General features: G+C 31.7%; 1 protein-coding gene across 1 annotated transcript; it reads left to right on the forward strand.

The window, feature by feature from the left end:
• Positions 1 to 1,710: 1,710 nt before the first annotated feature.
• LOC146955792 (trihelix transcription factor PTL-like) lies at positions 1,711 to 5,216 on the forward strand. The gene is made up of 2 exons (XM_085723817.1): positions 1,711 to 2,542; positions 3,654 to 5,216. Exons 1-2 carry the CDS (start codon positions 1,866 to 1,868, stop codon positions 4,690 to 4,692), a joined length of 1,716 nt encoding a protein of 571 aa, XP_085579943.1. The 5' UTR covers positions 1,711 to 1,865; the 3' UTR covers positions 4,693 to 5,216.
• The last annotated feature ends 13,010 nt before the right edge of the window (positions 5,217 to 18,226 follow it).

The raw sequence follows: 18,226 nt of genomic DNA on the forward strand, positions 1-18,226 counted from the left end.
CAAAAACTATCATCCATCATAATTGAATCAAAGTAACAAAATACACTCAACCAATTTGTCCATGCTCAGTTGCCATTTAAGCCAAATCAATATCTCAAGTGTCATTAGCAATGAAAATTCATAGCCACCCTTATGAAAATCCAGCCCAAACGAAAATTCATTGCTCAAAAAGATAAAAAATTGTGTAGATAACAAAAACTAGAAAAAAAATCAATTGCATTTATTCTTAACCACAAAAGCTTCATGTGATTTCAAGATGAGAAGAATAGAAAATCTCAGACAACGCAGAGAGGATGGGTGGAATAAAAGAGGAAAGAGAAAGAGTGTGGGTGAGTGGAAGAGACAACTAAAAAAATAAAAGAGAAAAAAAAATTAACTTTTAACTGTAAATTATATTTGTGTCCCTTAGTTTTAGTTTTTTCAAAAAGCAAAGAGAGGGGTCTTTATGTACAAATGAAAAGCTTGCTAAAATAGACCTTCATAAAATGAAGTGGGTCTATTGTAGCAAAACCTATATATATATAGGGTTTTGCTAGAAGCCACCCATGAATGTGTCTTTTAGCAATCCACACCTCAAGGTGTGATTTCCACTTTTTATTATAACTTTGCTAAAAGACACCTTCATAAAAATTAGTTAGTGTCTTTTAACAAATGCTAATCGAATAACTTGCTAAAATACACCTTCATAAAATGTGTCTTCTAGCAAAACATATATATATATATATATATAGAGAGAGAGAGAGAGACTAAATTGTGAGGGTGCTAGACAAACTGGCTAGAGATAATTCAGTCCTTCAAATACGTGATCAAAGAATTCATGTTTAGGTTTTTTTTTTTTTTAAGAAGCAAAAATAAGATTTTATTAAAATAAAGAAAGAACATTTCAGAGCAAAAAAATGCTAAAAATATGTTCAAAAACAACAAGAATGTTTTTAGAGGACATAACCCTTTGACAGCACCAAATACAACAACAAGGATGTCAAAGAGCTCCTAAAAGGATGTATAATCTCGAACACCAATAAAACCACTATAAGCCCCCAATTCGAACAAGTTGCCAAAATTTGTCTGAGAATCGAATAAAAGAGACTCCTTAGGATCTCGCTCCAAGCCACTGACGAGCTACCGAAAAACCGTAGATAATACAAGGAACATTAACTACTACTCCAGAGCTAAATATACAAAGATTTTGAGATACAACTAAAAAAGCTCTTAACATGCGATCCCCCTATCTCTGGTTGATTGGTGTATGGATAAACAATTAATGAGAGAGATAAACTCTTTTAAGTGAATTTTGAAATCTCAAAAAATTGTTCACAAATTTTCTACTAAATGATAAATATATACACACTCTTGGACAACTAAAAGTTGTCTGAGGGAGGTGTAAATGTCATTGCAATCCACTTTTACATCTGTCCCAAAGATGTTCGAAGTCCAACCCATTTATTTATAAAAAAATAAACAAGCAGATGAATAAATGCATATATATATATATATAACCCTTAGGGCTTTTGGCCCTTTTTGGTGCCTACTCAAAAGTCACTCACTCCCTCTCCAAAAGCACTACTCTAAAGTCCAACCCCATATCCAACCCCACCGTACGGAACAAAGACAGAGAAGGAAGCAGCATATTAATGTTCTAAAAGCCAAATAGAGAGAGACTAATGTACTCTCACAAACACTAATACACATACACATATACTCTAATACAATATAGTAGTATAAACAGACAGAGAGAGAAAGAGAGTTTCCTAACTCTTCTCAGCTCTCTCTCTCTCTCTCTCTCTCTCTCTCTCTCTCTCACTCACTTCATACAGTCTCATTCTCTCATCACACACTTGTGTACACACAGACATGGGACCATACCAATGTCCTTAGCTTCAAACTTGAGCCTTTTTCCTGCACGACAGGATCCGACTCTGCCGCTGCTTTTTCACTCTCTCCCTCACTTATTACTTCTTCTTCAACCTTTCTTTTTTTCCTATCTCATCTTTCAAACTATATACCCTAGCCTCTCATATATACATGAAAAAATGGATGACCACCATAACAATCATGGTCATCACCCTCACCATCACCATCACCAACAGCAGCAACAACAATATGATCTAAGACAGCTAGTGAATGGAACAAGGTCAACCCATTTCCCATCTATACCGACAGCGGCTACGGATGAGTTTTTCTCCGGTCACCGGAATCTGACAGCTTTGTTAACTACTACTACTCATCCTAATCCACAGACACATCAAAACCAACAACAACAACAGTATGAGATGATGATGTTAGGTCGTGGAGTAGTTCTTGAAGATTTCAATAGCATCACTACTCATGTACCACCACCACCTTCAACAACAATAACAACAACAACCACCACTGCTAGTGCTAGTGTTTCAACTCCTGAGACCACAGGATATATGGGTGGAGATGCTTCCACTGGAAGATGGCCAAGACAAGAAACTCTTACTCTTCTTGAAATCAGATCTCGTCTTGACCCTAAATTTAAAGAAGCTAATCAAAAAGGTCCTTTATGGGATGAAGTCTCTAGGTACAACAAAATTTTACTAATTATTTTTTTTTCTTTCCTAATTATTTATGTAATTATTTCTTCCCACATAGCTTCTTCATACTCAACTCAGTATCACTGTAGCTAGATTGCATCTTTTATTAATTTTATTTATTTAATTATTTATTTTGAAGATGTTAATCATTTCAAAATGATAGTCTTTTTATTTTTATTTGATTTGATTCTTATAAATAAATAAAAAATGACGACAAAATGCTACTTTTATAGATTGTGTAGCTCCTTTGGGATTTACTAAATTCTGAGATGACATGACTGCACTTGGAGTTAATTTGTTTGCTGGGGATTCGGGAAAGAAACTAGTGTATATATGAATGTGCAATTTTGTTAAGCTTAAAATGAATATATGTGATGACAAATTAATTAATTAACTGTTTATAATAATCTTCTATTTTTGTTTATAATATTTTGATATATTGTACTTGATTAGAGAAGCATTTAAGTTTAGATACCAAGTTTAGTAAGATTCCACCGCTGTCTCGTTTTTCCACTTTGAAACTTTGTACCCCTCTTTTAAGTGCAAAATTTGTTTCCCTTTATTAAATTTCATCTTTACATCATCATCATCATGTACATTTTCTTTATTAGAAAATTAATTTGATAAACAATTGATTGACCATTCCAATGTTTGCATTTGCTTACAAATCTGTATGAAATGACATCAAGCTGAGGCAATGCTAGCTAGCTCTTGCTTCAAAAAGTACTCTCTCTCTATTGTAATTTGACTTGTCCTATGCTTAGTTATGTTTGCTATAACTAGGTAACAAGAACAACAAAAACGTCAGTGCATGGCATTGCATAAAATTATTAATTTTCATATCTCATCGTCACATCACATGATTAGACTTCTTTAGGAATTAAACTCTCTCTTCACACATTTCTAGCTAGCTAGGGTTCTATACATTCTATTTCAATTTTCTCCACAATGATGTCATCATTAATTCTATTTCAATTTTGTGCTATATTTAATAAAAATATTTAGTTACACAACTTGATTAGTATATATCCTTATGTAGATGTAATTTATGTGTTAGTTGTTTAATAATTAATATTTGTTTGATACCATTTTGGTTAGGATAATGTCTGAAGAACATGGATATCAAAGGAGTGGAAAAAAGTGCAGAGAAAAATTTGAGAATCTGTACAAATATTACAAGAAGACAAAAGAAGGTAAAGCAGGAAGGCATGATGGTAAGCATTACAGGTTTTTTCGTCAACTTGAAGCTTTATATGGTGAAAACAGTAACCAAACTTCTCTACCAGAAACCAATTTTGTCAACAACAATAATTTCCATTTCCAACAAACAAGTAATAGCCAAAACCCTCACAATGATCATAGCCTTAGTCTCACTACTAACTCAACTGACTTTGAAATCGATACGTCGTCGTCTGATGATGGCAATGATGTGAAGGGAAAGAGGAAGAGTAGTGGAAGAAGAAGTTGGAAGGTGAAGATAAAAGACTTCATTGATGCACAAATGAAGAAGCTTGTGGAGAAGCAAGAGGAGTGGTTGAGTAAGCTTGTGAAGACACTTGAGGACAAGGAAAAGGAGAGGGCGTTAAGAGAAGAAGAGTGGAGGAAACAAGAGGCCAAAAGGGTGGAAAAAGAACAAAAGTTTTGGAGTAATGAGAGAGCATGGATTGAAGCAAGGGATGCTGCTTTAATGGAAGCTTTGAAGAATTTAGGAGGTAGAGAAATGATTAAGGTTGAAGAAGCTCATGATCATAAGGGTGTAAATGTAATAACTGGAGCAGAGATTCAAAATCAAAATGAAGATGGGAGTGAAATCTTGAATAGTACTGTGAGAGGTTCTGATAACTGTACTCCAAGGAATGATTCTAAAGAAGGAAATAGGAAGAGAAAGGAGAGTTTTTACTTCAACAATAATGAACAATGCTCTATGTACAATCAAGGAAGTGGTTATTGTGATGTTAATGATCAAAGAGATGAGATTGTGAAACTACAAAGGAATGATCATGGTTCTTCACCTTCTGATTCTAATGTTGGAAATGTTGCTAATGGTGATACTTGCTTTCCTTTCATGATTAGTGAGGGTGGAAATTTGTGGGAGAATTTTGGCTTGAAGATCAATAAAGTAAACCAAAACCATTAACTGATGAGAGTTTATCCATAGAGATCGATGAATCTTAACCGATCGATCTAAATCCATCTTTGGATTGACAGTGAGTTCGGCAAAATCACAATGAGCCACCCTGATTTTGTTAAAAACTGTTACACTTTAAAGCTTTTACAGAATCACGGTGGGATTGTAATTTCGTCAAACTCACTCCATGATTCCAAACATGTATTTGATGTGTTTAAGGGAATTCTAGTAGAAAAATAATGTGTTCAAGTTTAGTGATGGAGATAAAGTGGAAAAGTTCACTTGCTTATTGGAATATGACAAAAGATCAGGTGAGTTTCTTTACTTTAATGCATGAAGATGGGATTGAAATTGTATTATTGCTATGTTTGTCCCTTCAGTTATTATGTTTACATCAGTTGGTTACTGTTTTCCTCCTTTCCCCTCATGCTTCTTTAGTGTGCTGTTTGGGTAAACATGTACTGTGCATGCAGGTTTTTGGTTTCTGTGTATTGATCATATGGTATAAGAAGCAAATTCTTTTCCTTTGTTTATTAGCATGTGTATATGTTTCTAATTACATCGAGTTTGACGAAATCACGTTGACATTGAATTTGTTAATACAGTACTTTAAAGTGTAATTTTTGTCAAAACTACGATGGCGTGGAGTGATTTCACAAAGTTTACTCTAAACATACACTATAGTTTTGTTTTTTAGTAAAATACACTAAGAAGTTTTGTGAAGCTTGAGATTGATGTGTTCATATTTATGTATATAGTGTAGCATCGTTTGATCACCCCAAATGGGTCATAATTAAGAGGAATTGTATTAAAGATTATAAGGAAAATGTCTTTAGAGACCTCACTATATTTATTAATGTTGCCTTTGAGTCTTCCTATAGACATTGGTTCTATTCTAAACTTAGGGCTACCATATATAATATATATCAAATCCAAAGATCGATTTTACTTTTTTTTTTGTTTGTAAATTTTAATAATATTATTTTTTCGGTAGACATATATGTCTTTCATTTTTATTATTATTATTATAAAATTCAATATTTTTATTACTAAGACCGTTAAAGGTCCACAATCACAACATTTTTTAGAGGTTCATATTAGATGCATCCAATCGTGTGACTTATTTACTTTGTAAAAATGTATTTTATTTTCATACCTTAAAATTTGGGCGGTGTCTAATAGTGATCCGGTCACTTTTAATAAATTTAAATAAAATTTTATATATGTTCTCCATTTTTTATTGTTATAAAATTCATCTATTACTAAAAATGGTAAGAACCCACCTTTAGACCATATTTTAAAGGTCCATATTAGATTGAACTAAAATTTGCTAGTTTATTAGTTAACAATGATAGTCTTTTAAAGTGAGTCATTGTGATAAAAATATATATATATATATATATATATATATATATATATATATATATATATATAAAATGTTATGTATAGATGATGCATTTGAGGAAATATTGAAAATAGTAATTATGACATATTTATTATTTCAAAAAATGTAAGATAAGTAGTTGTTTATTTTAAGAATCTCATTTTTTTAACAAGTAAAACTATCTCAAATTTTTAAAAATTGAAATATGCTTTTTATTGCTTCACCTTTTCCTTTGTTTTACTTAACTTCACTTCAAATACACAAGAAATCAACAATTGAACTTTTTGGTAGCCAGTAATTTGAAAATTTTCGCGTGAACCCTTGCAGGCAGAAACTTATTAATAAGGAGCTTGACCAAAATAATAAACTTCATAAAGGAGTAAAAATTAAATGAGCAATGCTATATATCTAGAAAAAAAACATCAAGAATTCTTCAAGAATAAAGAGCAACCAATCACAATGCACTATTTGCCACAATTCAAGGAGGTGTGGCTGAAAAATAGGAAGTGGACAAATAAATCATGCAATTAAAACTTGCCACATGTGTCTTGAAAAATTCTTGATGCTATTTTTCTAGATAAATAGCATTTTCCAAATTAAATTTCTTCCTTAAGATAATAACGAGTAAGGGTTTGACTTACTCCGTTGGATAAATATGAAATCTGTACCCTGTCCATATCCGTGCGGATATCCGTTTAGCGGGTAATCCGCAAATTTTGATGTATCCGCGGGTTTATACAGATATCCATGGATAACATTTATAAAAATAAAATAAAAAATTTGTTTACTTTTTTTAGCTAAAATTTAGAAACAAAGGTTCTTCACATGCATTTTCTTTTCTTTTTAGCAAAACATAATATTCATACATTACAATAACAATAAAGATCATTAACTAAACAAAAACAAAAATAAAGTCCCTTACATTTAATAAAAATAAAATTCTTTGATTTAACAAAAGCATAATAAGTAAAGTTCATCATATTCAATAAAAACAAAGTTATTGCATCAACAATCCCCACCACTTTCACTTCCTTTTAAAGGAGCGTTATAACTAATAACACTCACAATACCTAGGGTTTTTTCTTAGAAAGTTGAATGGTATTAAGGTTATTTATGTAATTTACTCGGTTTAATAGCGGGTATGGATATCTACGGGTGTGGATACCATTAAATCCGTATCCATATCCATTGATTAGCGGGTAGTTAAAAAATCCGTTTATTTTATCCATGGATATCCATTAAGGTATCCGCTCCGTGTCCGTGGCGGATTTTATCCGCGGATATCTATGGATGCGGATTTTTTTGCTATCCCTAGTTTGACTCATATATCTCACAAATTACAATGGTGCAAATTCAAACTTCTTTTTGTGAAGATATTTTTTTCATAATAAAAAAAAGGAAGAGAATATTTTTTTATTAATTTAAGTGGCATTAATGACCATCTTAATCAACTAAAACTGCTGGAAAAACTTACATATACACAAAATTTTGGTTACTAGGAATAAAATCTAAAGCTAAGAATTCTTTTAGAAACCCTTCTTCATATCCTTCACTACTAGAGTTGCATCCAACATTCCAATTGCTTTAAATACAAAGTACAATCACTACCAAATAAAATACAAAGTACAATGGTTTCTATGAATTAAGCTATTAAATGTGTTTTTTATTTTGCAATGATAAAAATTACTTTTGAATAAATTAATTTTATAAAATTGACTCTAAAAAAGTGTAATTATGAAGAAAGGAATCAAAACATAAATACTGAGTTATAATATCAGAAATTTGAAGAATGCAACAAAGTTGTAAGGAAGAGGTGTAAATATAATGATTTCCTTCCATAAGTACAACTGCAAGGAACTAAGATTTTACACACGCACACACCAACATTTATGTGTAACATGTCCATCTTCGTTCAGGATACAGTGTACTAGATCATTATTATGTTTATTTAGATATATTATAGTGTACTGGATTTGATAAGGGTTTAAATAAATGACTATATACTGTTACCAGGTTTTGTGCACGATCAATCAATATCTATACAGCAATGCATTGCAGCACATGTACCCAAAAAAGCCATACATTGCACCACAGCAATTCTTCCTCCAGCGACACAATAGACAGTTATATATGTGTATATTATGTGGTCCTGCTAGTTTGACTATGATATATACCTGCCAGTCTTTGCACCCGTATATGTATATATGGTTAGGGTTAACTAAGAAGGAAGTATTTTTCTTGTCAAAAAAAAAAAAAAAAGAAGAAAAGAAGAAGGAAGCATTCAAGATTTTTTTTAATGGACTCAAATAGTTTGTTAGTTTGTGTTTATATTAATAGAAATAGTTTGAATTCTAAACATTCTTCTCCAACTCATTAAAGTGTCTTAGTTCAAACCCTTGTGATATGTTAAGAGTCCTACATCGAATAGGTGATTGTCTGACAATGTGTATATAAGTGGAGGCAATCCTCACCTCATATATAAGCCGGTTTTGTGGAGTTATATTAGGCTCAACCACGATTTCTATGATGATATAAGGGACATGAAGCAAGGATTTAAATTGCATTTACAAGAGATATGCCACAATTTAAAATTGAAGAAAATTGCAATGGAAGGAAGTGCTTGAATTATTTGCTTATAAAAAAAGGATTTGTCTACTATTAACCTCCCAAATATAGTATCTAGAGGTAAATCTACCATTGTTTCAGGAAAAAAAAAAAAAACAAGAAGTGTATTTGGGTTAACTATTTGAAGAGATTCATATTACAAACTCAAAAAATACATTACTTTTTTTATATTCATAAAAAAACATTTACTTTTTTTTTATATAAAAAAGGAAATAGTAGAAGAACTAAGAAATAAGTCTATGGATGTTTGCATCCCATTGCATCAAAATTAAATTCAAGACTAAGAAAAGGAGAAGGAGAATCACAATAGTCCAATCAAAATATCTATGGTGACCCATGTTTGCTAAAAAATTCGTACAATTATTGGCTTCTCTATAAATTTGAGATACTTGCAAAGTCCAATTCTTAAATTTGAGAGAATGAAGGATATCCTCCAAGATAGGTTGGAGAGCAACAATGTATGTATTGTGGACCCTTTTATTACTAGACTAACAACAACTGATGAGTCTACATTAACGAGAAGAGAATGGATTAATAAACTAATAACAAGCTTCAAGCTAAGGTTGGGACCCCAAAGATTAACAGTGATGACACTAGAGATTCATAAATTGCATCAAAATCCTTTAATGAAACACTATGCGGAGTCTCCAAAATGTCCAAACCAATGCCACAAAAAAAGTTGACCAATGCAGATTTTGAGTGGAGTCCTTATGATTTTCAATCAATAAAAAAATGTGTTGAAAAATATATGTTAGAGAGTTTATATTTAGCATTTTTCTTAAATAATATAGTTTTTTATTTTCACGATGGGTCTAGTATCCCTTGTATTGAATCTCAAATTGTGGGTAAAATACTATTTATACTTATTTTCACTATTATAGTTCAATTTGCAGTAAAAGAATGGAAGGATGAGAATCATTAAGTTGGTCTTTCAAACTGTAGAGAATCAATTTCTTTAAAAAAAATTGTAGAGAATCAAATATTCTAGTCTTCAAATAGTAAAATTTAAATGTATAGGGATCAAAATTCTTCACAAAAAAAAAAATGTATAGAGATCAAAAATAATCATTTCTTTAAAAAATTTAAACTACTCCATCCGGTCCTGTTTATAAGAGAAATTTTGGTCAACAAAAGTTAATGTATCTGGTTAAAAAAATTGAACCAAATACATCCACTTTTGTTTACCTAAATTTCTCTTGTAAATAGGATCGGAGGGATTATTTATTTACCATTGTGACAACTCAAAATTAATGTGAGAGGCCCTATTTTAATTCCAAAAAGGGACTTCTACCTCCTTATATGTCCTGAATAAGGCAATTAATATGGGAATCCATCATTTATCATGAAAGTGAAATTCTCCCCCTCAGTGCCTAACCGACCCCACACCAGAAAAAATCAAGAGAAATGATATTTGTACAACCACTTTTTGATAACTCTTTAAACAACACTCTCTCTCATACTCACATGTGTTTTTTATTCTCTCTCTTCTTTTTTCTCTCTCCATTGTTTTTGTCCAATCACAAGAGGAGAAAATTGGTTGTCATCAAAGTTGTCTAATTATAGTTGTACAAATATCACTCCTCAAAATCAATGATATATAAGAAAAGCTAGTTTTCTTTTTCCAAGCACATGGTTTGTTTCAATTTTTTTTTTTTTTTTTTTTTTTTTTTTTTTTTTTTTAGGAATGGTTTGTTTCAATTTTGGAGAGTTCAAAAGTGATTCTAAAGATAATAGAATTGATTTTAGAAAAATATTTACCAATGTTTTTTTAATTCTTTCTAAAGATCTTTGATATTAAGTTTTTATGAAAACTTGTATATGTAATGTATTGTAATTCGTACTAATTTACTTTTAAAAAGAATAATTTTTAAACTTGAAATTTTTAAATACTACCCTGATCACACTTGTTAAAATGATTTCAAAGATAATTGATTTTTTTTTTAGGTTGATTTACTTGAAGTTATAATATATAACTTTTGACTTTTACAAATTCATTTTAGCTTTAAATTTTTTTTTTTTCGAGAGCTTTAAATTTATTGTTAAAACCACTATTACATGAATATATCGAAACAGAAATCAATTTGCATTCAACTAACTTTTATCGAGAATCAATTATATATAATCAATTCTTCCAAAATCAATTATTATCATTGCACAAAACCAAATATACACAGGAATAAAAGAAAGAAATAGTTATAGGAGGACAAAAAGGACCTCTTGTATCTGCAGACTAATCCTTTCTTGTAAAATAAGGCTAGCTAGTAGGTGTGTTGGTACTCACTGGCACAATTACTATCACTACCACACAAACATACCCACATGCCATTACATGAATATATCTTACCCTCCTGGACAGGCAGTGTCTGTAGTACCTGGGAAAGAGTAGAGAAGCTTCCTGCAAAATTACTGATATTTTCACCTTACTAGTTCACAAGGGGAGACATCTTGCCTGTCATTTTCGTCACACCTCACAGCATCTTTTCTTCCCACACCTTTTCACGGTGGCATTTAGCCTGGGAAAGAAAACTTCTTTCCCACCATGGGAAAGTCCATTTTTCCAGGACAGCTGTCAGTTATAACTGGCTATGTCCAAAAAAAAAAAAAAACTCAGTTTTGTTTTTTAATGTTATTTGTAATATTACTGCTGCACCTCCCATTTTTCATAACAGCACAGAGTATATCTCACCCACTTTTAGTACTGCATTGAAACATCAATTCTTCTTCTTTAAACATTCAAGAACAATGCGACATAACAAAACTCAGGAAGAAAAATAAAAGCTTAACATATCCGAAGTACTCTCCTACTTGTTCAATTGAAATTTCATTTTAAACATCAATTCTTCTTCCTTTTCTTTTGAGGATGCCATAGTGTTGTAAATATGGAATTGAAGAAAGAAAACAAAATTACAGGCGGTGGAAAATAGAAATTGCGAATCCAGTATCGAATATACCCACCTACCCCTTTCTCAAAAAATTGAAATTGGAAAAGAATAATAAAGTCAATTGAAGGAACTACAAGGTAAATAAATAAATTAAAGGTTTAAATAAAATTGAAGTTGGGAGTTAATGGAGTCTTGAGGAAGATGGTTCGGTGATGGTGACGACGCCGGAGAGGGTGAGGCAGGCGGCGGAGAGGAGGAGAGGAGCGATCGGCTTGTCTGAGAAAAGCCTGAGGTTGGTGGTGGCTGGTGTGGATGGAGGATGCGGTGGTGGTGGGGTGAAATATAGTGGTCGTAAGTTCAGAGAGAGAGAGAGAGAGAGAAGAGGAGGAGGAAAGAAAATGTGTTATGGATGTGAGATTACCAAAATAGCCCTAATGCCAAAACAAATTTTTAAAGCCCATGAATTAATAAAAAAAAATCAATAAAAGAAATGATAAATTATTGTTTAATCAATGGTGGGGTCGGTTTTTTTGTCCACCATGTAACCATCAAAAAGTTACAACAATTACCAAGTCATAGATCTAAGCCATTCAAATAAAAAACTATTAAATCAATGGTTGTGGTTAAACTTTCCCAATGATGGGAAAAAACTTTCCTTTCCCATGCTAAACCCCACCCCTTTTCACTATCTCCAATTGCTCTTTCTTGCTTCTTTCAATGCTTTATAAACAGTTCACTTTGGTTTATTGGTTTTAGATAAACCCCATATTTTTGTGGTTTTTTATTTGCTTAATTGTTTTTGTCTTGTCCTTATAGTATCTTCAAGACTTTTTTTTTTTTTTTTTATATATATAAAATTGATCCTTTCTCTATTCCAAATTAAGTGAATTATTTGTTTGTTTCACGTATTAAAAAAATGTATAAATGAAGGAAAAAGAAAAATGATTTTTAAGTGCTCTTGTCAAGTATCGGTACATTTTCCATGATCATAAATGCAAAGTGGAATGTCCCCGTGAGTATAACTCAGTTGGTATGGACAATGCATAATACATGCAAGGTCCTGGGTTCGAACCCCGACCACCACAAAAAAATGCAAAGTGGAATATATTGAATTAAAAACAATGAAAGTAATATTAATTAGAGTTATAATTGAAAAAATAATAATTAATATTATATTGAAAAGCGAAATGAATTAGTTATTTTAAGATGGTATTAAGTTGAAAATCAAATAATACAAACAAAATAATTCAATAAAAAATCTGTATAAAAAAAAAATAGGTATAGGAAAAATTAGTACAAAACTTACAACACAATCCAATCTTCTTTTCTTAGTTTCTTTGTTTTTTGGTGATCCCTTTTTTCTTACTAGTTTCTAATATATATCATATTCTAAAAAAAAAAAAAAAAAATCAAATTCAGCTAAAAAATCTCATTGTTGACAATTTCAACAGGAATTTGAGGCTTCCTTCCGAAATCAAAACATATCATGAAGCAATCAAAGGAGGGCCAAATCACGTTTACAATGATGGAAAGTAAACAACATTCACAATGTCAATATATATAATGAAACAAAAGATAGACAACACTGGGCTCAGAGGACATTTTTTTTGTTACTATTCAAAGGACATTTAAACGTAATTTTTTTTATAGAGAATGTTAATTATTTATAACATGGATCAATCACTATTTTAGACATGGATCAATCATTATGTTCGGTTAACAATGGACAAGTTAATACTAATAAAAATGGACAACATTCCCCTAAAAAATAAAATAAAATTGGACAACATAAAATATTTTAGGGTGGTGTTAACTTGTGCCCTTAGGATACATGTTAAGAAATCTCAAAAAAGAAATATTTCCTTAAACTTTGTGCATTCAACTCATTAAAACATCAAAAATTAAATTTAATGCACGCATTCCAATACATTATTTCTACATTTTTTTTGAATAAGACATTATTTCTACATTTGACTTCTAAACTTGTGTCTTAAGGGCACAAGTTAACATTTCCCAATATTTTATTAAGACATATTAAAAATAGTAAGAGTCTACCTTTAAAACTTTTTTAGCGGTACATATTAGATACTTTTGAATACTAAAAGTTGTCCAGGACGGTGTTAAGTTTTTTATTTTGAAAGTAATTTTAAAAAAAAATGTCCAGTTAAGACATTGATTTTTTTTTCTTTCAGTAATGTAAAAATCGTTTTCAGTTAATTATCGAAATTTTATACTTCATATGAAAAATGCTAACTAATACACCTGAGACATTAGTTAACTAAACAAGTATTTTTTGGTTACGAGAGAGAGAGAAAAAAAGAGAACAAAAACTAAGTCCTAATAAAGGACACTCCTTGGGCGTCCGCTAGAAGCGCCAAAGATAGACTAGGAGAAGATTCATTAACCATAACCAAAGGGTCTCCACAGTTAGCTCCCTTCTTTGCAAGGATATCCGCACAAGCATTCCCTTCACGAAGAGTATGTTTCAAAACAAAATTCCAATCCTTCTTCATGTAATCTTTGATAATCTCCACCATATTAGAATAATGGTGATATTGATGTGTTCCCATAGTCACCAACTTGACCACATGAAGGGAATCAGAGTAACAAAAGACTTTTTTAAAACCAGCTTGCCAACACAATTTGATGCCAATTAAGAGAGCTTGAATCTCTGCATGTAACACGTTCGACCAAACAATACTCCCATAAAAACCAAAAAGGAAATTTCCTTCATGATTTCTCACTAATCCCTCGAATCCCGATTGTCCTGGATTAGTAACGGCACTGCCATCCACATTTAGAACCATAACATCTTGGTCACCACTTTGCCAACACACTTCACGAATAGGTCGAGGAGCAGGAAGGAAATGTTTTCCAAATGCTTGAAGAGTTATTTGCAACCGAGTAAATATAGATGCTATGAGCGAAACTTACAGTAAGAATGTTTTGGAGCTTGTAGATTCAATTATTAAAAAGTGTAAAAAATATTGTATTAAATGCAAAACTTACCTTTTTTTTTCTCCTTAACTTGTGCCCCGTGTAAAAAAAATGTTGTCTTCAATGCAAAACTAACTTATTTTGTTTCCTTCACTAGTACTTCCTTTGGTCCTATTTATAAGAAACAATTGACTTTTTAGATTCATTTGATAATTAATGTATTTGATCTAATGTTATTTTGTTAGTTGTTTAATGTATTTTTAGAAGAGTTCAAATATATTTGAATGGTTTTAAAGCTGAAAAAGACAGAAAATGAGGAGACAAGGAAAGCAAAAACCGTGTCATGATTCTGTACATCGGGGCACGATTTTAGTGCCATTTTTTAGAGTTTCAACTCGACAAATATTGTTTCACGATCTCCTAAAATTGGGACACAATTTGTACGTTACCAGATGAAGATCTATAAAAGGCAAGCTTGTTTCATTGCTAAGGGCTCGAAATTTTTGAGAAGAAAACACATTTGTGAAGCTGAAGAATTGGAGATCGGGTGAGAGACCATCAAAACTCATCTTAGTCATCCAATTAATGTAATGAATCATATTCTCGTATTAATTGTTTATGCTTTAGACATGGGTAACTGATTCCTCTGTGATTAGGTCCTAGATGCACTCTGTTCTAACTTTGACCATATTTTCATAAACTTCATTCATAAATGCATAATCTCAGTACGACAAGGGTAAAGAGACCTGGTTAAGAAGAGTAAGGCCTAAGTCAACTATGTGTTCATGTTTTTGTTCAACCACTTCTTTCTGATGAAGTATGAGAGGACAAATAACCCTATGGATAATGCCTAAATCAGTGAGATATTTGGTGAAAGGACTAAATTCCCCTCCTCATTTATTTTGGAGTGACTTGGATGGGTGGTTAAATTGTAATTTTTGCATATTAAACCTAGAATACAGATCAACATATGTAATGTAATATTTAAAACCAAGAGATGCAGTAGAGGAAGGACATCATATATGACTAAACAAATGTTCTAAATGGTGGTGATAAGTGGTGGGTGAATCCTGTAAGTGAAGATATTGATTTTTACCCATACACAAGCTTTGCAAGATGTAAAAACATCTTTATTTGAAAGTACAATATTACATTAACTTAGAACAAGTTTAAAGGGATGACTATGGGGGTGTCCTGGTCTTAAGTTCCATAAATAATAAGAATTAAAATGCAAAGATAAATTATGATAAGGTGTTTTATTAATAATGGAGATAATGGAGGTTGTAGAAGACTTCCACTACCATTATATGAAAACAAAGTACTACCATATATAATTACTTTACTGCCCATACCCAATTTTTCACCATTTTTTTCCTTCACAATTATAAGGTTATCATGGTCTTTTGTGCTGATAAAAACCACTTTTTACCTCTTTAATGACATCAGACCCTCATATACACTGGGTAACGCGCACTACACCCTATTATCCATCCTTTTCTTTATTGAGAAGTTAAAAGATTGTTTCCCATCATGTCACAAAGAATACAATAGCTAAAAACACCATCCAAGTCTCATTTCTCTCTCTCTCTCTCTCTCTCTCTCTCTCTCTCTCTCTCTCTCTCTCTCTCTCTCTCTCTCTCTCTCTCTCTTTCTCTTTGTCTTTACTTCATCTTCTCAGCAACCAGAAAATGAATCTCAATCTACTGATCTCAGCTCCAAACCATTCTCTCGCAGGTATCATCAAAATTTCATTTTGATTTTTCGACTGCTTTCATTTTTATTTTTCAATTGCATGTTGTTTCATCCTAAATGTATGTTTGATTTTGTCTGAAATCCAAAAGATTGCATGTTATTTTTACTGCCATACCCATTTTTATCTCATTATTCTGCTTAGATCTTCACTTTAATCTTTGATTTTCAATTGAACGAACAAAAACCAGAAATTTCATGCTTCAAAAGTCAGTTTTTGCTTGAATGTAATGTTTTTCAGATGTTATAAGCTTTGTTTTCTATTGTATGACTATTTGTTTTCATGTTTTTGTTAAAACACAAGTGGTGTTTGTTGTTAGTTCCATGATTTTTAGATTTAAATATCATGTTTTACCGCCTAAAATCTTTAACATTGATTTTCAACTGAATCGAACAAAAATCGGAAATTTCATGCTTCAAAAGTAAGTTTTTGCTTGCATGTAATGTTTTTCAGATGTTATAAGCTTTGTTTTCTATTGTATGACTCTTGGTTTCCATGATTTTGTTAAAACACAAGTGGTGGTGTTTTGTTGTTAGTTTCATGATTTTCAGATTTAAATATCATGTTTTACCGCCTAAAATCTTTAACTTTGTAAATTTGGTGTTATTTTATCTTTTATTGTTATCCACTACCAATATATGAAAACATATAGTACTACTAAAAATTTTGTAAACACAAAGTGATATTCCCTCTTTTAGTCACACTTCCCTGTTTTAGTTTTGGTCTCATTATCACTAACACAATGATTTTGTTTTATGTTATTTTACTTAAGTTTGCATAAATATTTTGGTTAACCAAATGTATGCAATTGCATTGTAGGTTCAACATGGATAAGAAGAGTGTTATGAAACGTCCCTATGACAGTATTAAAGATGTGAACGACTCTAAAGATGTTTGGATTTTTGCTGTTAGGGTTGTAGATGTTTGGTCTTGTACTTGCAAAAAGCACAACAAGGGATAATAGGGTTAAGTATCGTATTCTAGTGTTTAAACTGATTATTGGATGCCTTGAGAAAGCTCTCAAGGGTTGTATTTATAGCCTTCTATGGGCTTGATTTGCGGTTACTTAGGCAGCAAGTAATGAGGGTATTTATGTATTTTAGGCGCCTTTTAGAGGTTTCTAGAAGGAAGTAGAGGCGGCGCCCTGGGAAGGGCGTGCCTTGGGCCTCAGGGCCTCAACCCTCTTAGGGGATGGTCCCTAGTGAAGTCGCCATTTCTGTCGCGGTGATTTTTGGATATCAAGCTATTAGATTAGTGTTGACTCACAATTTTAAGTTCACCACCGAGCTTTTATTTTTCCAAGGAAAAGGGGAGAAGTTCGAAAAACCCTATTTTTTAAGAGATCAAAGGTTCAGGGGTTGGTTACGCAAAGAGAAAGTATTAGCACCCTAAACGACTATAGTATCCTATAGGAACCTCTTCTTTTTATTTATCTTGTGCTAAAAAGTTACATGCTTGTAAATAATGACTAAGTGTGAATAAAGGTCTAAGTGTGAATGAAGAAAGAAAGAAAATGTTTTTGTTATTTTGTTGATTTGGAAAGACAAAGTCTTTTGCCTACATACCCAAACGGGATCAAAACCAATGTAGTTCCGGGTAAAAATCAGAGTGATTGGTTAAGGTTGATTTTAAAGTTTTGGGAAAAAAAGTTTTTAGAAGAGATAAGAAGCCAAAATGGCATAGAAAAATAAAAAGGTGATTCCCTTGTTTTTAAAAATGTTTATGAGAGGGTAAGAAGTCGAAATGGCATAGAAGAATAAAATGCGATTTGATTTTAATATGAAGAAAGAACCAAGTCTAAGTATGGTTAACATTGATTGAAATTTGATTGGAAAAAAACAAAGGGAGTCGCTTGGGTTAAATTCCAAGGTTTGTTAAGAAAAATATTTTTGAGTTTTGCATATTTGAATGTTTTTTGAAGTTTTGGATTCTAACTAAAATGGGCTAATTAAAGTCTAAAAGTCT

The sequence above is a fragment of the Medicago sativa genome, chromosome 1 (assembly GCF_051527215.1).
Source record: "Medicago sativa cultivar Bolivia chromosome 1, Bolivia_mono, whole genome shotgun sequence".
Classification (NCBI taxonomy): Eukaryota; Viridiplantae; Streptophyta; class Magnoliopsida; order Fabales; family Fabaceae; genus Medicago; species Medicago sativa.

Bases quoted from the DNA above. Each gene is read 5' to 3' on its own strand.
- LOC146955792 (XM_085723817.1), top strand. From the start codon at position 1,866: ATGTCCTTAGCTTCAAACTTGAGCCTTTTTCCTGCACGACAGGATCCG. The intron at 2,543-3,653 runs GTACAACAAAAT...CATTTTGGTTAG, and splicing joins TTATGGGATGAAGTCTCTAG to GATAATGTCTGAAGAACATG.